Here is a 25,394-nt window from a genome sequence, read left to right on the forward strand (position 1 = left end):
GATTGCCCGTTAGAGGAGTCTGTGTCAGGCTGAAATGGTCTGGCACTAGTATACCTGCCATGCTTGGTCATTGGCTGGGGCTTCCAGGAAGAAATGTGGTCTTGGCCCAAAGCTGGGCACCTGGAAGCTCCACCTAACTGGATTCCTTGTGGCAAAAAGGCATATCCTTTCCTGAAGGAAGACTTGAGCAGCATACCTCCATGGCTACCACACCCCCAAATCATTTTTCTCCAGCTTTGCAGTACATCAAGAGAATTCAACCTAGGAGATGCTAAACCACAGCGTCATTCATTGAACACTTATCAAGTGGCAGATAGCTTCATGTTCAGTATCTCAGACAATCCTGCCAAGCACACAGAGGGTTGTGGATTACTAACACACTTTAACAGAAGGGGAAACTGAGGCCTAGAGAGGCAAATTAACTTGCTCAAGATCACTAGCTGGTCTATGCTTTGACACAAACTTTTTGTGTGACCTTGGGCAAGTGACAGCCCTACTTCGAGCCTCAGTTTTCTCATTTATAAGATCCTAAGCTTAGAGAAGATGATAGCAAGGATCTGTTCCAACTCTGTCATTCTAGGAGCCTAAAGCTTAGAGGCATGTTCATCGCTGGGCAAGCCACCCCCAGGATTTGTCTTTTATTCTCTGCTCACATTCCTTCATGGTCCTGCCCACAGGGTCTTCATGCTACTCATCTTTGCATACCCCCACTCACACATACTTCCAACCTGTGTTCTAACCCTGCCCAACAGATGGTCAAATCCCTAAAGAAGGCCATGGCCCCGGTCCTCAGTGATGTGACTGTGGAGTGGGTCTTCCCTGAAACCGCCGAAGTCCTGATCTCACCTGTCAGCACCAGCGCCCTCTTCCCTGGAGAACGGCTGGTGGGATATGGCATTGTGTGTGATGCCTCCTTGTACATCTCCAATCCCAGATCTGTAAGTAATTCCAGGGGCTAATGGGGGCCCAGAATCCATGCCATAAAGCCATCCTTAGCTGGAAAGACTCCACTCATGGCAGCTAGGAATGAGTTGGAACTAGGTTTACAGTGATAGGGTATAGTTTCCAGGCCATGGGTGTTCAATCATTGTGATATCTCTTGGGTATATGCCACCATCTCAAAATGTGGTTCTCAGAATCTCTGAAGCAGAATAACTTGAACAATTTGTTTAAAAAGCGGAGCCCTAGCTCTAACTAAAGTTTACTAAATAAGAATCCGTAAGGGAAAGGTCCAGGAATCTGCATTTTACATAATTTCCTCTAAGAAATTCTAAAACACAATTCATATCTCCTTAGATGCTCTTATCTCCTTTGACAAGTTTGTGCTGTATTTATTTATGCAAATATTTCCCTTTTATGTGGTGGCAGAAATGGGATAAAAATAAGAAACCTCTCAAAGGGAGGGGGGATTCATGCTGAAATATGGGAAACTACCTGGAAAATTGTTTCCTCACCCATCTTTCATCTTTAGTGACTCTCTCCACTCTCCCCTTGAAAGATTCCTCAACTTGTTTTCTTTTTCATCAGGAGCCACAAATTCAAATGCATAGAGAGATCAGGCAGGTATGAAATCAGTATAAAAATAAAAAGTGCAAATGCCATGATGAATAGCCGTTATCACTGAGCTCATAATTAGAGAGACAATAAGGAGTGGTGGGGAATATGGCAAATTGGATGCCTTGTCTAAATAGGGAAAGTCCCTACTTGGCTCTAGAATGCAGGAATGTGAGCCCTGTGTTAAATGTGTTTCCAATTTTTCAAAAGAGTTGGAATTTTGTCCAGATTTTTTAATATTAAGAACCTTGTTCAAGGTAATGGTTAATGTGTTATGGAGAGTGGTGTGTTCAACAGCAGGGAAAACACTTAACGAAATGCTCACTAACAGTGTAGGACTTCCTCAGAGGTCTGGGAGGCGGTGGATCATCAACATACCCTACCACTGGAAGGGACCTGAAAAAGTCATCAAATCCCTTCTCCTTTTCTTACCCATGAGACTGGCAAAGTTTTCTCCTGCTACTGGTAGGGATATTGGGTAAAGGCTACACTTATCCCTTGTTGGTGTAAATATAACTTGCCACAGCTCTCTTACAAAGCAATCTAGCAATATCTTTCAACCCGGCAATCCTTCTCGTAGAATCTAATGCATAAAAATAAAAGTAGTGTAATGGATTTATGTCCAAGGGTTTTTTGTAGCATTTTTTATGATGGCAAAAATAAATGCCACAAAGTGAATGCTTAACAATAGGGGGTGGTGGAATATTGTGGAGCCAAATGTTTAAAAGAATGATTGACATGCAGGCTTTCCAGAATGTTTTAACTACAAAATTCAAAACTAGCTGCTGTTGAGTCAGTTCCAAGTCATGACAATCTCATGTGTGTCAAGAGTAGAACTGTGCTGCATAGAGTTTTCAATGGTTGGTTTTTTGGAAGTAGGTGGCCAGGCTTTTCTTCCAAGGTGCCTCTGGGTGGACTTGAACCTCTAACCTTTCAGTTAGTAGCTGAGCATATTAACCATTTGGACCACCCAGGGACTCCTTGAAAAATTCAAGATACTGAATAATGTAAGTAATATGGTCCAGTTTTTGTAAATAAAAAAATGACTCCCAAATACCTGTATGTTTTATATAGAGAGAGAAATGTACACATAAATATATATGTTTATATCATGGAGAAGGGGATGGAGGGAGCAAATGGTTAATTTTGTTATCTGTTTTGGGACAGGAGTGGCGTTTATAGTCTTCTTTTTTTTTTAATTTTTATTGTGCTTTAAGTGAAAGTTTACAAATCAAGTCCGTCTCTCATACAAAAATTTATATACACTGTGTTGTATACTCCTAATTGCTTTCCCGCTAATGAGACAGCACACTCCTTCCCTCCACTCTCTTTTTGTGTTCATTCAGCCAGCTTCTGACCCCCTCTGCCCTCTCATTTCCCCTCCAAACAGGAGATACCAACATAGTCTCCTGTGTCTACTTGATCCCAGAAGCTCATTCTTCACCAGTATCATTTTCTATCCCATAGTCCAGTCCAATCCCTGTCTGAAGAGTTGGCTTTGGGAATGGTTCCTGTCCTGAGGTAACAGAAGGCCTGGGGACCATGACCTTCTAGTCTCAGTCAGACCACTAAGCCTGGTCTTTTTACAAGAATTTGGGGTCTGCATCCCACTGCTCTCCTGCTCCCTCGGGGGTTCTCTGTTGTGTTCCCTGTCAGGGCAGTCATCAGCTGTAGTTGGGCACCATCTAGTTCTTCTGCTCTCAGGCTAATGTAGTCTATGATTTACGTGGTCCTTTCTGTCTCTTGGGCTCATAATTACCTTGTGTCTTTGGTGTTCTTCATTCTCCTTTGCTCCAGGTGGGTTGAGACCAATTGATGCATCTTAGACGGCCACTTGCTAGCATTTAAGACCCCAGACGCCACTCTCCAAAGTGGGATACAGAATGTTTTCTTAATAGATTTTATTATGCCAATTGACATAAATGTCCCATGAAACCATGGTCCCCAAACCCCTACCCCTGCTATGCTGGCCTTCAAAGCGTTCAGTTTATTCAGGAAACTTCTTTGCTTTTGGTTTAGTCCACTTGTGCTGACCTCTCCTATATTGTGTGTTGTCTTTCCCTTCACCTAACATAGTTCTTATCTACTATCTAATTAGTGAAAACCCCTCTCCTTCCCTCCCACCTCTCATAACCTTCAGAGAATATTTTCTTCTCTGTTTAAACTATTTCTCGAGTTCTTATAATAGTGGCCTTATACAATATTTGTCCTTTTGCAACTCACTAATTTCACTCAGCATAAAGGAGTGACATTTATAATTAAATTTTAAAAATTGTAAAGAAGCCAGTAATTAAAAATGAAGACAACACGAAACTACCATATGACCCAGCAATTCCACTCCTAGGTATATACCCAAAAGAACTGAAAGCAGTGACTCACACAGACCCATGTACACCAATGTTCATTGCAGCAGAATTCACAATAGCCAAAAGGTAGATACAACCCAAGTGCTCATCGACAGATAAATGGGTAAACAAAATGTGGTATATGCATACGATGGAGTATTATGCAGCCATAAAGATGGAAGAACTACATGGATGAATCTGGAAAACATTATATTGAGTGAAATAAATCAGACACAAAAGAACAAATATCGTATTATCCCACTTACATGGAATGTTTAGAACAGGAAAATCTATCGAGATAAAAGAAGATAATGGTGACTAGGGCCTGAGGATGGTTAAAGTGCTCGGCTAACTGAGAGGTCAGCATTTCCTCTTGATCCATGGGAGAAAAGGCCTGAAGATCTGTTCCCGTAAAGATTACAGCCTGGGAAATCCTGTGGGGCATTTCTACCCTGTCACATAGGGTCACTATGAGTCTGAATTGACTCAAGGGCACCCAACAACAACAGGGGCTGGGTGGAGGAGGGGATAGGGAGTTGGGGAGAAAAAGTCAAATCACACTTGTAATACTGTGTATGACAAAGTAATTCATCAAAACATAGATTAATTAATCCCTAAATAATTATCTAGCCTTTTTGAAAAAAGAAAAAAAATAGGTGATAGGAAAAGACAATTGTATTCATCATCTCTTCAACAGAAGTCTGCCTAAATTCCCCAAGCAAGCAAAAAACTTGCCTATTATGCCAGTTCTTCAGAGCTGGAACCACCCCTCCCTCTTCTGATACCCTGCTGTCCCCCTGGAAGTCCTTCCCGACCTAACCTCACTCGCAGCCCCATTTTCTCTCCCTCCATCCAGGACAAGAGGCGACGGTACAGCACGCTGCACTCTCAGGAGTCCAGCAGCTCCATCTTCTACCACTCACAGGACGGGAGTCCCGGCCCAGACAGCGGGGACTGTGCCAAGAGCTCGGGGGCACCCTTCAGCATGGAACAGACCAAAGATGCCCGGCAGTCCAGCGGAGATTCCACCATCAACCCCAGTGAGTCTGCCGCTTTTTGTGCCTGTTCCCCTCTGCAAGGAGACCTCACTGATTGCTACCTTTTATTGAGCACTTACTATGTGCTAAACACTTTATAAAAAATCTCACTGAATAATTAGCAGCTGCAGAGATGGGTACTCTTATACCCATTTTGCAGATGAGAAAACTGAGACTTAGAGAATTTTAAGCAATTTGGCCAAGCTCCTGGAGCTCGAAAGAGGTCATTGTGAATTGCTGTTGAGTCAGCTCCGACTCCTGGTGACCTTATGTATAAAAGAACAAAACGTTGCCCAGTCCTGTGCCATCGTCACGATTGGTGGTATATCTGTGTCCATTGTTGTGGCTGTTGTGGCACTCCATCTCACTGAGGGTTTCTCTCATTTTCGATGACCCACTGCTTTACCAAATATGATGTCCTTTTCTAGCAATTGGTCTTTCCTGATGATGGGTCCAAATAAGCAAGCAGAAGACTCAACATTCTCACGTCTAAGGAGCATTCTGGCCCAGATAGAATCTAGCCTGTCAGATACAGAGCCTCTTTATGGTGTTAGTTTCCCTATGAAGGTAGTGACCAGTCAGTTCCTAAGACTAGGTACTGGGCATAGCGTGGGAAGCAAAGGTGACTCAAACACGCCCCCTGCCCTTCAGGAGCTCTCCGTCTAGTGAGAGGGATATGATTGGCCATGACTCTAATAGAAAGTAGAGTGATCCCAGGGAGAGGAAGGCATACCTGGTACAGGAAATCAACAAAGGCTTGATGAGGAGGGAAGGAAGAGGAGATCCCAGGCAGCAGGCACTGTCTGAGCAAAGGTGTGGAGGTGTGATGCCCAGAAGACACATACACGAACAGCCGCTCGTCTATTTTGTCCAGAGCATATGGTACCTAAAAAAAGGAGCAAAAGGGGAGTAGCTGAAAGATAGATTGAGGCCAGATAGGGCAAGGCTTTGAATGCCAGGTGAGGCATTGCATGTATTTCAGTCAGCAAGCAGTGGAAAATTCCAGAAGTTTCCAAGCAGGAAAGGGGCCTGCAAGCCCCTCTCTCTTTTTCCTACTGTCCTCCACCCCGGTGGCTTCTCTGTCACCACCCCAGATTTGATCCTCTCCCAGCGACGGAGGGCATACAGCACCAACCAGATCTCCAACCCCAAGCCCTCCCCAAGGGCCGCCACAGCCAGTGACCCCACAGCGGCTGCCAGGAGATACCCACTACGGAAAGCCAAGCTGCAGGACCTCACCAACCAGACCAGCGTGGATGCCCAGTTGTGGCAGATCAATTTACAGGTACTCAAGCAGGGCAAGTTGGAGAGGGATTGGGGGAGGCCACAGATGGGATAGCTGCGTCTCCTGCTCCAACCACAAGGACAGTTACGTCCACAACTTACACTGGGGAGTGAGCCATTCCCTCTTCCCTCTTCCAGACCTTCATCTGCCTGACCCCCAACAACACCTTCCTAATAATGATACCCAACAGTTGATGAGACTGTGCACAGATATTTATTGGGAGGCAGCTGTAAGTGGAGCACTCTTCAAGGGGTTAACTAAAAGTGCCTGACATAGCTCCTGGCACAAAGTAAACCAAAACACCATATCAGTTGCCACTGAGTCACTCTGACTCGTGGTGACCCCATGAGACCCCGTGCGTAGGTGTCCTATAAATGGCCACTCTACCTTGGTGAGAACTCTAGGGAGGTTGGCTTCTCTTCCCAGTTGGCAGAGAGCATCCCCATCTACTCATTTGATTTTATAGCAGCCCTGGGAGAGAAGGGAGTATGGAGACTTATAGGGATGTGGGAAATTGAGGGCCAGAGAGATAAAGTGACTTAATGAGGGTCACACAGCCATTGAGGGCGTGCAACCCTGGTGCCTCTGCCTTCAAAACCCTTGCGTTTGCCCCTGCATCACACTGTGCCTCCTGCAAATCCTAGGGGCTGTACATTTATCCAGAGCGGTGATGACTTGAGAGTTAGAGCCCCAGCAGGAAGGGTCACCCACTGTCCTGCTAAGCCAGGGCTTCTCAACCTCTGCACCATTGATATTTGTCGCCAGAGAATTCTTTGTTTTGGAATCTCTGGGTGATGCAAACAGTTAGCATGATCAGCTGCTAACTGAAAGGTTGGAGGTGTCCACATAGAGGCACCTCAGAAGAAAGGCCTGGTAATCTACTTCCAAGAAAATCTGCTGTTGAAAACCCTATGGAGCCAGTTCTACTCTGACACACGTGGGGTCACCGTGAGTTGCAGTTGACTCGACAGCAACTGGCTAGTTAATTATTTGTTGTTAGGGCTTTGTTTACCAACCTCCCTGGCATCTACCCAGTAGATAGCACCACCACCACCACCATCCTCCCCCTGAGTTGCGACAACCAAAAATGTCTGCAGACATTGCCAAATGTCCCCTGGGATAGGAAAGAAAAATCATCTCTGGTTGGGAACCACTGTCCTAAGCCAAATTGCGGTTTGGTATTATCTGCAGGCTTTGAGGGCAGCCTTTATGTGGATTTGTCTTTGAGACTCTGTGGCTCTATAAAAGCAGCCTTTTCACTCTCCTCTGGGTGTCCCTCCCACCCCCAGCCACCATCCCCACCTTTATCCCCTCGTCTGCCACATATACACATGAGTGAGACTCTAAGCTCCCCAAGGGCAGGGACACTGCCACCCGTTCCCTAGGGTGACCCTTTGACGCAATGGGAAGACAGGCCAACTCTGCTCCTCAAACATGTTACAAAACCTCTCTGAGCCCCACTTCCTTTAGCTATGATAGAGAATAGTTTGTGCAGATGATTCAGCTAACATCCACCAACAGATATCTATTGGGAGCCAGCTCTGAGTGGGGCACTCGTCCAGGGTTAGCAGATAAGAGATAAAGTGCCTGGTGCAGCCCTGGCACACAGTTGCCCGTTTCGGTCAAGTCGACGCCAGCTCACAGCAACCCCATGTATGTCAGAGTAGATCTGCGCTCTATGGGGTTTTCAATGGCTGATTTTTTGTAATAAGATTGCCAAACTTTTCTTCTGAGGTGCCTCTGGGCAGACTTTGAACTTCCCTTTCAGTTAGCAGCCAAAAATATTAACCCTTTGCACCACCCTGGCACACAGTAGGTGTCCTATAAACGGCAGCTCTGCCTTGGTGAGAGTTCTGAGCAGGTGGACTTCTCTTCACTTCTCTCCTGCTTGCTCCTTTGTTCATCACTCCCTCATCCCATGTCTGGCTTCTTCTTCCCTCTCTGATTCTCCACAACACACTTGCACGTATGGACACACACACAGGCATGGCAGCCTCCAATAAGCTGAAGAGCTGGATCTTAGGCTAATCTGTTGCCATGAAAACATAAGCAGCTTCAGTCTCTCTCTTCTGTCCCCAGTGTGGTGGTGATGGTGAGGCAGAGGTGAGGGGGATCTCAGTCTCTCATTGGGGGAGGGGGAGAGGAGAGAGGAGTTAAGTGGTTTCCTGGGACCTAGCATGGAAACCTTGGTGGCGTAGTGCTTCAGAGTTATAGCTTCTAGCCAAAAGGCTGGCAGTTCGAATCCACTAGGTGCTCTTTGGAAACTCTACGGGGGAGTACTACTCTGTTCTATAGGGTAGTTATGAGTTGAAATTGACTCAACAGCAATGAGTTTGGTTTTGGTTTTTAGGACCTAGCAGCCCTGGCTGGGTACAAGCTTTCACTGAGGGCATCCTGAGAGTGACCAGGCCTCTTCTCCGTTAACGTTGTACCATCCTCAGGTGCTCCCAATCAGCACTTGATAGGAATGAAAAAGCCCCATAGTTAACTAGTGGCCTACAAATCTGAGAGGCACTTTTTGTCTCTGTTACACCTAGTAAGTGCCTTTGCTCCAGCACCCTCTCCTCCACCAGGGGGATGCATGTGTTCCTAGAGGCACTACACTCATTTTTAATTATTTTACTATTTTTTAATTACAAAAGCAATACATACTCAGAGTTTGGAATAAAAACCCTCAAACAGTTCAGCTGAGTACAAAGTAAACCTAAATGTTCTCCTCATCTTGCCTAGTTTTCTTCCAGAAATACTACACACACACATGCTCACTCACTCACATACACACACGCACACACGTGTGCATACACATACATAAGTATATATGTTCCTGATAAGCATATATGAAAGCTGCTCTCCAATTTACTTTGTAAAGTCTTTTTAGTTCTTTTATTTTTACATACAGTAAAATTACTGTTTTTGATGAACGGTCTGAGTCTTGACAAATGCATTTATTCATGTAACCATCACCTCGATCAAGATACAAAAAGTTGCAATTCACTTTTTTAAAATAAACTTCATCTGGGACGTCTTTCCCTATTGGTACAACGAGATCTCCCCGCTCCTTTTCAGTGTTGCATAGTAGTACATTGCATGGATCTGCCGTCATTTGCCAGCCTCTGTTGATGGACATCGAGTCCTTGGTGGTGCAAACATTTAACGTACTCAACTGTTAACCGAAAGGCTGTTGGTTTGAACCCACCCAGCAGCTCTGTGAGGGAAAGACCTGGTGATCTGCTCTTGTAAAGATTACGGCCTAGAAAACCCTATGGGGGTAGTTCTATTCTGTCATAATGAGCCATTATAAGTTGAAAATTGACCTGACAGCACCTAATAACAACAACTGATGGACCTGGATGGTGCAAATGGTTAACAAGCTCAGCTGCTAACCAAAAGGTTGGAGGTTCGAGTTCATCTGGAGGTGCCTCAGAAGAAGTGCTTGGTATGACCTACTTTTGAAAAATTAGCCATTGAAAACCCTGTGGAGCACAGTTCTACTCTGATACATGTGGGGTTGCCATGAGTCAGAATTGGCTTGATGGCAACTGGATTTTTCTTTTTTTTTTTTTAATTGATGGACATTTAGGTAGTTTACAGATTTCCATTTTTACAAGCAATACTGCAACAAATATACTTGCACATAGATCTCTGCACGGTTGTGTGGCTATTTCCACAAAATTAAATTCTAAAAGTGAAACTGCTGGGTCAAAGGGGAACGTGCATTTTTAATGTAGATTGTTAAATTGCTCTCCCACAAATGTGCACCAGTTTACACTCCTACCAACAGTGCATGAAAGATTCTGTCTCCCAACTGACCACACTGAATGTCATCGAAGTTTTAAATATTTGCCAATGTCCAAGAGGAACAACAAAAAACGGTAATTTGTTTTAATTTACATTCAGGGGGCATTCCTTGATGAGGTGGTTCAGTTGTAGAATTTTTGCCGTTCATGTGGGAGACCCAGGTTCGATTCTGGCCGATGCACCACATGTGCAACCACCGCCTGTCTGTCAGTGGACGCTTGTGTGTTGCTAGATGCTGAACAGGTTTCAGTGGAGCTTCCAGACTAAGATAGACTAGGAAGAAAGGCCTGGCTACCTATTTCCAAAAATCAGCTAGTGAAAATCCTATGGATCACAACAGCCCCATTCGCAACTAATCACGGAGATGATGCAGGACTGAGCAGCGTTCATTCTGTAGTGCATGGGGTCGCCATGACTCAGGGGCTGTCTTAACAGCGGCTAACAACACATTTTTTCATGAGACTAAGCATTTTTTCAAGGGTTTGTTGGATACATTTTTCCATGAACTGCCTGTAAATGCCCTTAACTCACTCTTTTATTGAGTTTATTTTTCCCCTCACTGCTTTATAAGAGCATTTGGTTGAAATCGATCTGTCATGCATGTTGCATTATATATACTTCCCGGTTTATCACTTGCCTTTTGATTTTTTTTTTTTTTTTTTGTACTAGCAGTAGACTGTTGTTTTTAGATGCTGTGGAGTCAATTCCGACTCACAGAGACACTGTGGGACACAGTAGAACTGCTCCATAGGGTTTCCGAGGCTGTGATCTCTCCAGGAGCGAATAGCCAGGTCTTTTCGCCCTCGGAGAAGCTGGTGGGTTCAAACCATTGACCTTTCCGTTAGCAGCCAAATGCTTAACCATTGCACCACCAGAGCTCCTTAGCACAGGACTAGACAGATTAAATCAACAAAACAGAGCAGAAAATCCAGAAATAAAACCAAATGTATATGTGAGCTTTGTGGGAACTGATACACCACAGAGACTCAGTGAATGAACTGTATTCAATAAATGGTGTTGAGATCTGAACGATTTGGAAAATGAAGTAAAAAGCTGGTTCCCATCTCCTTACATCAAAATGAATTTCACGCAAATCAATGATTTTAACATGTCACTATTTGATACAAAAATAAAATCACAAAATTCTAGAAGGTTTTTTTTTTTTTTTTTGAGTAGGGAAGCTCTTTCTAAGCATGACATACAAGACATAAAGAAAAAGGTTGATAATTTTAACTACACACACACAAAGTTTTCAATGTCACGGCAAAAAATTAAGTGGGTTTAAAATAGTATTGTGGTGTGTGATGTGTTTTCCATGGTTTGGAGTTATTCATGATGACGTTTCTCACAGGTAAAGACAGTGGGCCATGTGTCCCTGGGTACTGGAGGGGCAATGCCCTAGGAAGGGCTGTGGTGCCCAGGGAAAGAGCTGGGGCTAGGGGGTATAGAGGTGGAGGGCAGGGGTTCCAGCCACCTGGGCTCAGCTTCCTCCTCTTGTTCTCCTAGCCCTTGCTGAACAGTGGCCAGGACCTGAGCCAGGGCCCCCAAATTCAGGGTCCAGGGACCCGCAGGCCCTCTCTGCTTCCCCAAGGCTGCCAGCCCTTCCTGCCCTCAGGCCCGGAGCCCCAGACCTGGGGCCCCAAGAGGGAGCTGAATTCTGGGTCCAGCCTGAAGTCTGCCTCAGACCGCCCCAGCCCTGGGGACCTGGGTAAGTGCCCACAGGGTCCAGAATCTGACCGGGGACAGGGAGGAATACTTGGCTGTGGCACAGCTGCAGGTGACAGGCCCAGATGGCAGATACCCGATGTCTTCCGTGGGGGATCTGCTGGTCACTGAGGACCCCCTGTTCCCCAAGCAATATGGCCCTTGGGCTGTCTGTGAGGCTCCCAGGTGTCACCCCTGGAGCTGCATTCTGTGATACTGGGCGTCCCCACCCCACCCTGTGTGGTCCCCTCAGGTGACTGACTTTCTGGGTTGTGGGCCTGCCACTCTCTTGGGGACACCCCCATGCCACCCCTGCTGTCCTCTGTTCTGTGGGGGGAGAGCACTGGCCTTGCTTAAGGCGTGTGTGCTCCATGGGGAAGGATGATGTCTCCCAGGAGTTGGCCACCTGTCTCCAAGCTCTGTGCACAGCCCACCTGTCCCTCCACCTGCAGAGCCGTCCCATCACCCCTCCTTCGCCTTCGAAACCGAGACGTACTCCGACTGGGAGCCCCTGGCCGAGCCCGAGGAGTGGGCCCATCCGGGCAGGCCCGCCACCCCTGGGCCGGTGCTGGGCAAGGCGGTGGTCAAAGGCCTGCGTGACAGCCAACGGCTGCAGTGGGAGGTGAGCTTCGAGCTGGAGCCCCCCAACCTGGAGCGAAGCGGTCCGCGCGACGCCGACCTATGGAGCGCGACTTTCCACCACCTGGCGGCCCGCGCCATCATCCGCGACTTCGAGCAGCTGGCGGAGCGAGAGGGCGAGATCGAGCAGGGTGAGCGCCGTGGGCTGTCCCCTCCTCAGAGGCCCCATCAGTGCTGCCCCCCCTCGCCCCTCCCCGCCCACCTGCCCCTGCCCTCGGCCCGCCCTCTCCCCACCCCACTCACTGCGGGGCTCCTTTTCCTACCCCGCCGGGCGGGCCACCCCGCAGCCCCGCCCCGCCCCGATGCTCCGCCCACCTCCCCAGGATCCGCCCTTCTCGTGCCGCCGGCCGGCCCCTCCCCACAGCCCCGCCCCGCCCCGCCCCGATGCTCCGCCCACCTCCCCCAGGATCCGCCCTCCTCGTGCCGCCGGGCCGGCCCCTCCCCACAGCCCCGCCCACCTCCCCCAGGATCCGCCCTCCTCGTGCCGCCAGGCCGGCCCCTCCCCACAGCCCCGCCCCGCCCGATGCTCCGCCCATCTCCCTCCCAGGATCCGCCCTTCTCCCGCCGCCGGGCCGGCCCCTCCCCACAGTCCCACCCCGCCCCGATGCTCCGCCCACCTCCCTCCCAGGATCCGCCCTTCTCCTCCTGCAGCCGGGCCGGCCCTTCCCCACCCCACTCACAGCCCCGGTTCGTTTCCTCACTTCACCCGGCCCGCCCTCACCCTACAGCGGGGTCCGGACCCACAGCGCCAACCCTCAGGACACACCGTCCTCCCGCGGCCTCCAGGCGCCCACTGCCCCCAGCCCATTCAAGGCACCAGGTTTCCTCCACTTCCACACCCACCCGATAGTCCTCCCTCTTGGCTCCTTTCTCCACGTCACCCTCCTCCTCACTTCCCAGAGCTTCTCCTCTGCAGCGCCTCCTGTAGGGACGCAGGCGACAGGGTCTTCTGGCGCTAGAACATTAGAATCAGCCCTCTTCCATGATCCCGGATCCTCTGGGACCACGACCTTCCCCACAGAGCCCTTTAGACCTAGTCGGTCCATTCACTCACTCATTCACTCACTCACTCAGTCATTCACTCACTCACTCAGCAGCACCGTTATTTTTTGCGGATGGGCTGGGGCCCAGGATCGCGCTGGGTCCTGTACAGCGCAATGAACAACACAGTCCCAGTCCCTACCATGAGTGCTTGACACAGACTAGCAGGGAAGCAGTTATTAATCAAATAATTAATTATACAAATAATTAATTGAGTGCATTTGTCCTAAGTCCTGAGAGCCCTGGTGGCGCAGTGCTTACGCGCTCGGCTGGCAGCCGAAAGTTCGGCGGTTCAAACCCACCAGCCTCTCTGCAGGAGAGAGACATGGCAGTCCGCTTCTGAAAAGATTTATAGCTAGGAAACCATATAGGGCAGTTCTACTCTGTCCTATAAGGTCACTATGAGTAGGAATCAACTGGATGGCAATGGGTTAAGTGCTATTAAAATACACAGGAATTCAAGAGATTGTATAACAGGTTGGTGGGGGGAGCTAATTTAGTCCAGGAACTGGGGCATGTGTGAGATGGAGCACACTTGGAGAATACATAGATCTAGAATTAGACCTAGAGCTTGTAGGTCCCTGGGTGGCACAAACCATTAAGTGCTCGACTACTAGCTGAAAGGTTGGCAGTTTGAACAGACTCAAAGGCACCTGGGAAACCTGGCCTGGTAATCTGCTTCCAAAAGGCCACAGCCTTGAAAACCTTATGGAGCAGTTCTACTGTGTACACATAGGGTCCCTATGAGTCGAAATTGACTCAACAGCAACTAATAGCAACAATAACATTGTTGTTCAGCTGCCTTCAAATGGACTCCAAGACATGGTAACAACAGAGTGAGACCTTGCCCCATCCTGTGTCATCTTCGCAATTGCCAGCATGTTCAAGCCTATCATTGTGGCAATTGTGCCAATCCAGCTCACTGAGGGTCTCCCTTACCCTTGGTAGCCCTCTGCTTCACCAAATATGATGTCCTTCTCTAGTGATTGATCCTCCTGATGACATGACCAAAGCAAATGAGGTAGACAAAGTTCTGTTGTGATCCATAAGACATTCGCTGGCTAAAGTTCAGAAGTAGATCACCAGGTCTCTTCTAAATCTGTCTTAGTCTGGAAGTTCTACTGAAAACTGTCTACTATGAGTGACCCAGCTGGTATTTGAAATACTGGTGGCATAGCTTCGAGCATCATAGCAACACGAAAGCCATCCCAGTATGACAAGCTGACAGATGGGTGATGGAGATAAATGTGTAGACATAAATATATAGATAGGTATGATATGTTGTATTATAATAAGTTTATAAGATATTTATTATAAGATATAATATATATATATCTTTTCTTCTCATGAGCACCTCACCTTACAGCTTACCAAACTCTTGTCCATCTTTCATTTCCTTGGCTCCTCATAGCCTTTGGGAGGCGGCAAGCCAAGGAGACAGCTTACCTGTTTAGGGGGAAGAGCTTGGGCTTTGGGTCTTAGGGCCGTTCCTAAGTGGCTGTTTTACCCTGCAAATATCACACTCCATCTCTGATTGTCAATCTTCTCAGCAATTAAATGGACCAGATCAGTGGTCCCCACCCATCAGTCAAGGGACCTATGAAATCCTGCAGCAAGGTTCTCATCAGACAGCTGCAAAATAAAAAAATAAATACAGACTATGCAGAGGGTTTTTTATAATGCTAAGCTTATTTAAGGGAAGCAGCTGTCTCTTATTCTGAGATAATGTCTTACCATTTTAAATTAAAAGGTCCTTTATTTTGTGAAATGATGATGGAGGTTAATAATGTTGGTTCTTTTTTTTTTTTTTTTAATGTCCTTAACTGGCAAGTTGGCAACCCCTTGATCTGAAGGGCTTATTTAATCCCAAAGATGGGACCGCTGGTCTAGCCCTCCTTATAGCTTCCATAGCTTCCATTTCTGGGAGGACTTTCTGAGTCAGGGAGAACTCACCAGCGTCTCCCTCTGCAGGGTCCAGCCGTCGCTACCAGGTGAATGCAGTGCACACCAGCAAGGCCTGCAACGTCATCAGCAAGTACACGGCCTTCGTACCAGTAGACATGAGTCAGAGTCAGTACCTGCCCACTGTGGTGGAGTACCCCAACTCTGGTAAGATGCGCTGGTAGCCAGGGCACTTCTGAGGGCCAAGCAGCCCCCTTGGGCTGGAGGAGCTAGAAAGGAGCACAGACTCACAGGGAGGGGTGCCAGGAAGAACCTGGAAACAGAAAAACCCACAGTGGCTGGTGGGCAAGAGGTACATAGGCCTCCATCCCACTGCTCTGCAAAAAGGTGTGAAACCACCCCAATCCCTTTTCCCACCAGTTGAGAATGACTTTGTTTCCAGTTGGGACATTGTGCTCATTGTAGAAAATTTCAAAATATATATTATACATAAAATAGGTAAAAATGACTGGAGCCAGCAGTCATTCAGGAACGATGACTACTACCTCCTTGATGTTGGCATGACTATCCTTCCAGACTTGTCTCTTTAGATGTCCTCATGTAGAGATATTAAAAGGCAGACAGGTCACTGTATATGAATTGGATCATACCAATATGTGCTGTATTTTATAAAATATGGGTATGGAAGATATTTTCCTACGAAAGTGAATCTGTAGCATCATTTTAATGGCTGCAGCATATTCCACTGTCGGGGATATTGTCATAATAATGGCCAGTTAGACAGTGTTCCAAAGCATTTTATAGACATTAAATAATTTAATCCTTGAAAGAGTTCTGCAAAGTAGATACTGTTATCACCCCCATTTTACAGATGGAGAAACAGGCTGAGAGGGGGGAAGTACCTTGCCCGAGGTCACACACCCAGTGAAGGGCCGAGTCAGGCTTTGAATCCTCCTGGCCTGGTTCTAGAGTCTGTGCTCTCGCCCACTGTACTATTTATCACAGCTTATTTCACCAGCCCCCTACTATTAGACGTTTAGTTTATTCCCCTTTTCATGATGATAAACCAACCTGCAAAGAACACCATCGTGCTTCTCTTTGGTCCTCTCCTCGAGGCTACTTAAATCTTACGATTGCAATATCAAAGGGCATGCTCATTTAAAATTGTGATACATGTCACCAAATTGTCCCCTGGCCAAAGGCTGGTTATTCCAAAGTCCTCCCTCACCAACACCGAATATTGTTTATCTTTCTAAACTCTACCAGTCTGATGGGCGAGAAAAGAATCTCTCTTTGGGCAATTTCTTTGTTTGTGAGACTCTTTTCATATGTTTATGAGCTATTTGTACTTTTTTCTTTTCTAAATTCTATTCTCCCTGTCCTTTGTGACTTCCTTTTCTAGCAGGCCTCCCGGAAGAATCATGCCTGGGAACAGAAGGTGACCTTCGTCATTCCTCCCGTCCCCCTTTTCAGATCTGTAGTTCTGTATTGCTTTCTTAGGGCTGCCGTAAAAAAAAAAAAAAAAAAATTTTTTTTTTTTTTTAACAAATTACTGCAGACTGGTGGCTTAAAACAATAGAAACGTATTCTCTCATAGTTCTGGAGGCTAGGAGTCAGAAATCAAGGTATCAACCAGGCCATGCTCCCTCTGAAGCCTCTAGGGGAGGAGACCCTTCTCTGTATCCTTTGGCTTCTGGTGGCCCCAGGTGCTCCTTGTCTTGTGGCAGCATTCATCCCATCTCTGCTTCCATCTTCATATAGCCATCTCCCTCTTCTTATAAGAATACCAGTCATATTGAATTAAGGCTCACCCTCCTGCAGTGTGACCTCATGTTAACCAATGATATCGGCAAAGATGCTGTTTCCAAATAAGGTCACCATCACAGGTACCAAGGTTTAGAACCTGCACATATTTTGGGAGAAGTATACAAATCAACCTATAATAAAATAGTTAACGACCCATTCCCCTCTCTCCCACCCTCAATTGCTCTCCTTTCAGGCTCAGGCCAGCAGCTCTCTAGCCCGGACTGTTGCCCCACAGAGCATTCTCGTTGTCTCTCCCTTCCACCCATATCTGACATCACTGTTAGCACCTGTAGCCACAGCCTAGGAGGTTCAAGGACCTGGCCCATATCTTAACCCAAGCACTCTCTAAAGTGTGTTCCAGGGAATTAGAACCCTTGTCCTATTCCCTATTAATAGTCGTTCAGCACAAAAACAGGAAATACATTTAGGAAACACTGGACTAAATAAAATTCAAAAGCTTCCTTTACTTGTGGGACTTCTCAGAGCCTTTAGTGCACTGATACACACTGAAGCTCAGAGAATGGACTACAGCATACAGCTTCTCCAAAACTGATTTCCCAACAGAACTCTGTTTTTTAAGAAGCAGTTTATAAAACTAGTCTTCTCCAAGAGTAGGGTTCCCCAAAACGTGCTTCGGGTGCTGTAGGTTTATCTCCCTTCCATCTGCCCTCCGTTGGTGATGTCCTGGGACTTCAGGGGCTTGCCCTGTCGGGTAAGGGTCTTGAACCTAGGTCTCTGAGACAGCAAACTGGGACAGAAGGAGAATAGGGTGCTCCTGGGAAACTCAGCCTTTTAACTAACTAGAAAATACTGCTGCTTTCTAAACACTATCTCAGCAATAGTATCTACCAGGCCAGGTAGGTATTATTATCCCCATTTTCCAGATGAAGAAACTTAGAGATATTAATCATCCCACCTAGATAGTAAGAGATGGAGCTGGGGCTCAAACCCAGGTCTCTCTGATTCTACCTCAAGGCCTTACTTTGTACACTGCCTCCCTGTCTTTGGATAATTAAAAGATTAAAGCCAGAATCATTCCAGTCAGTCTTGGGGGAGAGACAAAGGACCAACACATTTGTATCCATCTGATCCCTTCTCCTTGTCCTCTGTGAAGGTGCTGCATTACGGATGGCCAGCTCACGGACCCTGACCCGACAGCTGAGGGGCACCTCTGCCAGCTTCGCACGGTCCCAGACCATGCTCGGGGAAGAATCAGCACCAGGAGATGGCAAATTTCAAAACCTAAGTATGAACCACGTTGGTTGTGTTCAGAAGCCTGGGCCCCTGAGGTTGCTCTGAGCCCCTGAGTAGGGCCAGGCCTCCCAGGCTCTCTGAGGTCTGAGATCTAGAGGGGCTCGGCATGGCCCAAATGAGCCAGCATTAATACAACCTTGCCAAGAGCGCCAGGAGCCAGAGAGGAGCACCTTCCCTGCCCACTTGGTCACACCATCTGTCTTAGTTACCTAGGGCTGCCATAACAAAAACCACAAGTGGGTGGCTTTAAAGAATAGGAATTTATTCTCTTACAGTCTGGAGATTAGGAATCCAATTCAGGGCATCGTGGGCAGAACTATGCTCTCTCTCCCTCTCCCTGTTAGCTCTAGGGGAAAATTCTTGTCTCACAGTTTCTGTAGCCCTGGGCATTTCTTAGCGTTGCTTGTCTGGTAGATAGAGCCTCACATGATCTCTTCCCCTGCGTCTCTCTGTGCCTGTTTTCTCTTCTTATAAGACTCCACTCAGAAGGGATTAGGTTTAGGACCTCCTCTACTCCACTATGACCTCATTAACATAACAAATGAAAACCCTATTTCCAGACAGGGTCACATTCACAGGCACAGGTGTTAAGACTTCCACATATCTTTTTGGGGAACACAGTTCAATTTATAACACCATACCCCCACCTCTCTCTTTTCAAGATCCACCAACTCCAGTGGCTGTTCTCTGACACCAACTTCTGAGTCCTCCCAGGCCCCAAAAGCCAGGGAACCTAATAAAAAAAAAAACCTAATAAGCAGGGGAAAAAGCAAGGAGGCAGTCCCATCTCTTTGGGTACCACCATCTGGTTCTTTCAAGATTCCCAATAGCTTGCTTTCAGTCTTCACTGGATTTCATTGTGCCTACAACTTGCATCCTTGAAGATCCATGATTTGATCTTTTTGTGACCTAGGGCCACTGGCCTTGCACTAATTTTCAGAATGTCTTTAACCCTTTGTATCCTGAATGTGTGTGTCTTTCTGTCTCTCTGAAGACAGCCTAACTGCTGCACCAGTCCTAACCTCTTCCTTGGTGCCACCTCTGGTGTGCATGAGAGGGACATCAGAGATCCCGCCTGGCCACAAGCCCAGCCACCCCGATCATAAGATTGTTTTCCCCAAGGGATTAGAAAGTGCTGAAAACATTGGTAGGTTAAAAAGGACTACTATATTTTCATATGTGAGGAGGTAGAGCCTCAGGGGAGCTCTTCAGAATTAAGGAGTTCTGCTAACTCCCTGGTCCCTCAGAGCCTCCAAGACCAGGGGGAGCCTTCTCTACTCTTGAGCCAAACCGAGCTTCCAGTCTCATGTGGCCCTGGGTACCCAGCAATGAACACTGCTTCATCTTGGCCCTCACAGAGCTTATGGTCCCATGGGAACGACAGTCGGATGAACATATTTGTGTACGAAACTTTTCCCATAATTTAAATTATTCCTTTAGAGTAGATCCTTGGAATAGTAATTGTAAAAATGATCACCTTGATTAAGTTTTGAACAAAGTATGTGCGATTATTATTTTCATTTGATAGATGGGGAAACTGAGGCTCAGAGCCTCCTGACCAGTCAGTTCCATGTTCTAGTACCTCCTCTCCCTGGGGAGCTGGCGTGCTTGAGCTTCACTCCTCAGGGAGGCACACGCCAATGACAAGTGCTCACCTCTTTCACCCTGACGCCCACCCAGGCTCCTGACCTGCTTCTGCTTCTCTGCTGTGTCTGTAGCTCAAGGCCTTGATTCCACCTTACGTTTATTGGGTACTTACAATGCCCAGTAAATGCCAATCGCACATACTTTATTCAAAACTTAATCAAGGTGATCATTTTTACAATTACTATTCCAAGGATCTACTCTAAAGGAATAATTTAAATTATGGAAAAAGTTTCATGCACAAATTATGTTCATCTGACTGTCGTCCCCATGGGACCATAAGCTCTGTGAGGGCCAAGATGAAGCTGTGTTCATTGCTGGGTACCCAGGGCCACATGAGACTGAAAGTTAAACTCTACCTGTGTGTTATCTCATTTAATTCTTAACAACAACAACTCAGTGGGATAGTTACAATTACCCCCAATTTACAACAGAAGCTTATAAAAGAAATAATTTTTCCCAGAGCTACACAGCTAGTCAATGGAGGAATCAGCATTTGAACCCAGGTGTACCTGACTCTTCCAGTTGAGCAGTGGTGATGTCTCTGGAAGATGAAGAGCCATCAAACCAGGGAGAGAAACCTTGATCTTGCTCCCCTACCCTGCCCCCAGGAACTGTGACTTGGGACTATCTCTCTCCAAGGGGGGATGGGAGGTGAGAAAGGAGGGCTGGGAGGGGTGAGGCCTCACTGGCTTCCTCTGTTGTAGACCTGGAGGAGAGCCCCACCATGCCCACCTGCGAGACTGTATGCCCCAGCTGTGAGAAACACGTGGCTTCTGAAGGTGAGTGGGCAGCCAGGGCCATGTCTCTTCTTGAGCAAGATGGTTCTAGTGATTGAGCCTTGGGTTGGGACAGTGCCTTAGCACCAATTGAAGTCCTCAGAACTTCATTTATTCCCCAGAATACCCCTGGAAGAGGTAAATAGGACTATCTCCAATTTAAAAATGAGGAAACTGAGGCTCAGAGAGGTGAAATGACCTGCCCAAGGTCACACAGCAAGTCAGTGACAGAGTCAGGTCTGGAATCAGGCCTCCTAATTCCCAGCTGAGGGAATAGTCTACCACCCGACTCTGCCCAGAATCCTACAGCAGCATCCCAGGGAGGTCAACTTAATGTCCCCATTTTGGGGTGAAGAAAGTTGACATAAAGCTGTCACGGCCCCTACAGGTAACCTTCCAGAAGATGCCAAGGGCCTACCCGCCAAGTAGACTTGTAGGCCAGTTTCTTACACATTCTTCCCTCCCCCATACCAACTAGGTGAGAAGCAGCCCAGCAGTCTAATGGTTAGCTCTGACCCCTAGGGATATAGGGACATAGACAAGTCCCTGCCCCTCTCTGGGCCTCTATATTTCCCCAGCCAGGCAACGAGCAGTTGGACAGGGTCATCTGTCAGGGCTCAACCCTGTCCTTCTATGACTCTCCAGATCCCCTGCACAGTGTGACCACCAACACCCTTTCTTCTGTGAAGGCCCCTGAGACTCTTTTTGGATCCAGGTAACTGGGATTTCCCATAAGGGTACGCTGAATACCACTCATTTCCCTTGGGGCTCTCCCTGACTTGGAAGGCCAAAGGCAGGCCCAGCCTTACATTTAGACACAATAACCAACAGGGTGTATCTGAAGGGTGCTAAGAAGGCCCCCCTACCCAGAGACACCACCGTCTCCCAGGTATCATACTACCTAAAACTCCCAGTTGTAGTCCATCTCCCCCACTTCCGTGGTCTCTTTTCAAATGCGAATTCCCAGGGAGGGCAGGCATGGGGCTCTTCTGAATGCTGGGCTGGACAAAATACAATATCAAAAAAAAACAGTCATAAATGGTTGCATATGATTAGTGTAATTGATATCACTAAAGTGCACACATTAAAAATGTTAAATTAGCAAATGTTGCGTTACATATATATTTTACAACAATTTAAAAAAGAGAGAGAGAGAGTTATAAAAAGAACACTAGCCTGGCTCCTAGCCCAGGCTGCTGCTAGCTCACTGGGCAACTTTGGGCAAACACTTCTCTCTCGCTCCAGGCCTCAGTTTCCCCAGCTGTCAAATGAGGAGGTTGGAGGAGGCCGTCTGTCAGATCCTTTCTGGCCCTGACTTTCAGAGGCTGCTGGGTGGGCACTAGTGGTGGGATGACCAGGGACACCCCTGGAGTGGCTGTGATCACTCTTCCCGGCTCCCCCCGCACAGACTGAATCTGAACAAGTCCAGACTGCTGACTCGAGCGGCCAGGGGCTTCCTAGGCAAGCCACTGAGCAAAACTCCAGAGTCAACTTCAGGGAGCCAGAACCTTGACTACGTGCCACTGGTGAGTGCCCCAGACCCCAGACTTCAGCCCCCACATGCAGCAGTGGGGCCTTCCTGGAGCCCCCAACCCACCCCTCTCTCCTCCAAAGGGAAGAAGACCTCAGTCTTAGACCTTAAGTTCTCTGAGATCTGGAACTTCTTAGACCTTTCCACCCAAGTAGCCAGCAGGGCAGAGAGCATTTGCAGGGGGCTCTTTTTTTTTTCCCTACCCCCAGGGGTCTAGGGGTGTTGCTAGAAGCCAGTGCCAGCATCACAAAAATTCTTTGCCATCTGCTATCTTTGCTCTAAAAATTCACAGGAATTTTGCATTCTATTCTACCATCTATGTGTCTGTTTTTCAATATATAAAAATAAGCCTTGAAATGACTCACAAGCCAGTAAAATTAACACCCCAGGGACATGCACCATGTATAGCACGTGTCTCTGCAGATGCCCCATTCCACTGTGGCAGGGTGAGAAGCCAGGTCTGGAGTGAGCTTCTCTCAACTGGGGAGCAGGGGAGCCCTGCTCTGCCACATCTGGGACCCCAGTGGGGCTTGGACCCAGAGGTACTTGGAGGAGGGACATGGTTTGAGCTTCTCTGCTCTGCACTGTCCCTGCACACACAGTGTATGGATAAATTTTCAAGTATCTAGAGCAACAGAGCATGACACATTCATCCACTCCACAAGTATTTATTGTGTCAGGCACAGTGCCAGACCCTGGGGAGACCACCTTGAACTTGATACAGTCCCTGCCCTCATGGTGCAAATTGTCTAGTGGGGACACAGACAAGGAACCGGGCCATTATTATCCTTGGGAGCTGTCATAGGAGAGGCCAGTTTAGTGAGGGAGAGTCGGAGGGTAGATCTCTAAGCCAGGCTTGAGGTGGCGGAGGAATCAAGCATGACTTCTTGAAGGAGGTAATGGTTAAGCCAAGACCCAAAGGATAAGAAGTTACAGCTGAAGGTCCAGAGAGGAGAGACAGAGAGCTTGGTTGGCTGGAGAATGGAGTTTGAGGGGGTGAGTGACAAGGACAAACCAGGGCTAGATCATTGTAGGGCTTTGTAAACCATATTTTAGACTTATTTTAAGAGACAAATCAAGCTATCGAACCAATTTAAGTCAAAGACCAATGCCTTACAAAATCCCTCTGGATGCAGGAAAGGTGCGTTGGGCAGAGGGAGGAAATTAGAGGCCAGGATAGCAGGAGGAAGCCAGTGGTGGGTTCCAGAGCTCTTTAGAAAGTAGACCTGATAGGAACTGACTGGCGTGGGGGCAGGAAGAGGGGGTGTGCTGCCCAGAGTCTGCTGGACAGCCCTGGATAGTCCCTTGGCCAAGCTGGGTCCATCCAGGTTAAGAGGCGGGTTTGGAGTGAAGATGCTGAGTTGGGCTTGGAAAGTGAAGTGCCCGTGGGGTGCAGGATGAAGACGCTCGGGTGGTGTTTAGTCAGGAATCCCTCAGATCCCTGGGGATGGGGACAGAATGTGGATCCAGACTTTTACATGATCTGGGGCTCCAAGGGCAAAAAGTTTGAGGCCCACTGAGGGGCTCCCCCACACACAGGTATCCCTGCAGCTGGCCTCTGGAGCCTTTCTGCTCAACCAAGCCTTCTGTGAAGCCACACACATCCCCATGGAGAAGCTCAAGTGGACTTCGCCCTTCACCTGCCACCGAGTGTCTCTCACTGCCCGCCAGGCCAAGTCAGAGATGCCAAGTCCCCAGCTGTACACCAGGCCCTCCCTTCAGCACCCTTCCTGTAACAGCTTCTCCCTGGAGCCCCTGGCCAAGGGCAAGTGGGGCTTGGAGCCAAGGGCCATGGTGGAGCACGTGGGAAAGCTGTGGGCCACGGTGGTAGCGCTGGCCTGGCTGGAGCACAGCTCAGCTGCCTACTTCATTGAATGGGAGCTGGTGGCTGCCAAGGCCAGCTCCTGGCTGGAGCAGCAGGAGGTGCCTGAGGGCCGCACACAGGGCACGCTAAAGGCTGCTGCCCGCCAGCTGTTTGTGCTCCTGCGGCACTGGGATGAGAACCTCGAGTTCAACATGCTCTGCTATAACCCAAATTATGTGTAGTGGGGGCAAAGGAGAGGCCAGGCTGGAGGGGTGGGAGGGTGCCATTTCGACCTGGTGGGGGAAACTTTTGAAGTTGTAGCCAATATACTGGTTGCTAGAAAGAGCCCTGGACTGGTAGTCAGGCAGCCTGAGTTGAATCTCAACTTTGCCACCACCCAAGTGTACAAATTTAGGCCAGTCTCTGCCCCCCGCCTAGGCCTCAGTTTCCCCATCTGTAAAATAAGAGATTGAGGTGAGGGAGTTGGACTAGATCACTAGGTGGTTCAAAGGTTCCTTACTGTTGAGACATTCAGGATTTTTATGTTTCTGATGTCCTGGGGTTTACTGCAACTCTCGGGTAGGGAGAGAGAATACAAGCTAAGCCTAAATGCTCTCTGGAGGTGGACCAGGTGGGCATGGAGTAGAAACAGCAATGTCCCCCTCAGAAAAGGTGAGATGAGAGAACACAGTGACTGCAAGTAACCAGACCAACAAGCTTGCCTCTAGGTCCAGAGAGGCTACCACTGTCTGTTGTATTGTGGGATAGGCACTTGTCTCCATGGTGACAGTACAGGACCCCTAAATCCCACTTACAAACTAATCAGAGAACATCCTTCCAACACTTTACAAAGAAGTCACCTAGAGGGGTTTTTTTTTTTTTGCAGAGAACTCCCCTTAGTGCATTTTAGTTTGTGGTTTGCAGATTCTTTGCAACTTCTTAGCTAAGAAGAAGGGGTGAGCAGGACAAGGGGAGATGCCCTGCAAGCTGAGGTGTAGATTTAAGCTGGAGCCTGTGGAAAAAAAAAAGTCCAAAAAGACTAGACATGGTCACAGAAGTCAGTGAAGAAACTAGATAAGAAGATTTTTAATAATTTGCACACTTTCAGGAATTGAGTAAATTAAACTCTATCCACTTGTGCTGAGGGGCTAGAGAGGCACCTCGGTGTGAATTGCATTCTGGGATAGTGTAAGTCATCTCTGGCTACGACATATTGAGATACAGTAGGGCTGCCTTTGCAATAGAGAACACTCTTGGGTGCGATGCATTTT

General features: G+C 47.8%; 1 protein-coding gene across 1 annotated transcript in view; it reads left to right on the plus strand.

The window, feature by feature from the left end:
• Positions 1-24,365, plus strand: part of VWA5B1 (von Willebrand factor A domain containing 5B1) — a 51,777-nt gene extending 27,412 nt beyond the window's left edge. The window contains exons 11-20 of the mRNA XM_010593042.3: positions 753-938; positions 4,756-4,939; positions 6,031-6,221; positions 11,526-11,727; positions 12,176-12,493; positions 15,375-15,512; positions 18,226-18,339; positions 21,434-21,503; positions 22,197-22,314; positions 23,859-24,365. Of these exons, the coding sequence (XP_010591344.1) occupies positions 753-938; positions 4,756-4,939; positions 6,031-6,221; positions 11,526-11,727; positions 12,176-12,493; positions 15,375-15,512; positions 18,226-18,339; positions 21,434-21,503; positions 22,197-22,314; positions 23,859-24,365 (2,028 nt within the window). The remainder of the gene's footprint in view (positions 1-752; positions 939-4,755; positions 4,940-6,030; positions 6,222-11,525; positions 11,728-12,175; positions 12,494-15,374; positions 15,513-18,225; positions 18,340-21,433; positions 21,504-22,196; positions 22,315-23,858) is intronic.
• The last annotated feature ends 1,029 nt before the right edge of the window (positions 24,366-25,394 follow it).

This window comes from Loxodonta africana, chromosome 3 (genome assembly GCF_030014295.1).
Source record: "Loxodonta africana isolate mLoxAfr1 chromosome 3, mLoxAfr1.hap2, whole genome shotgun sequence".
Taxonomy (NCBI): Eukaryota; Metazoa; Chordata; class Mammalia; order Proboscidea; family Elephantidae; genus Loxodonta; species Loxodonta africana.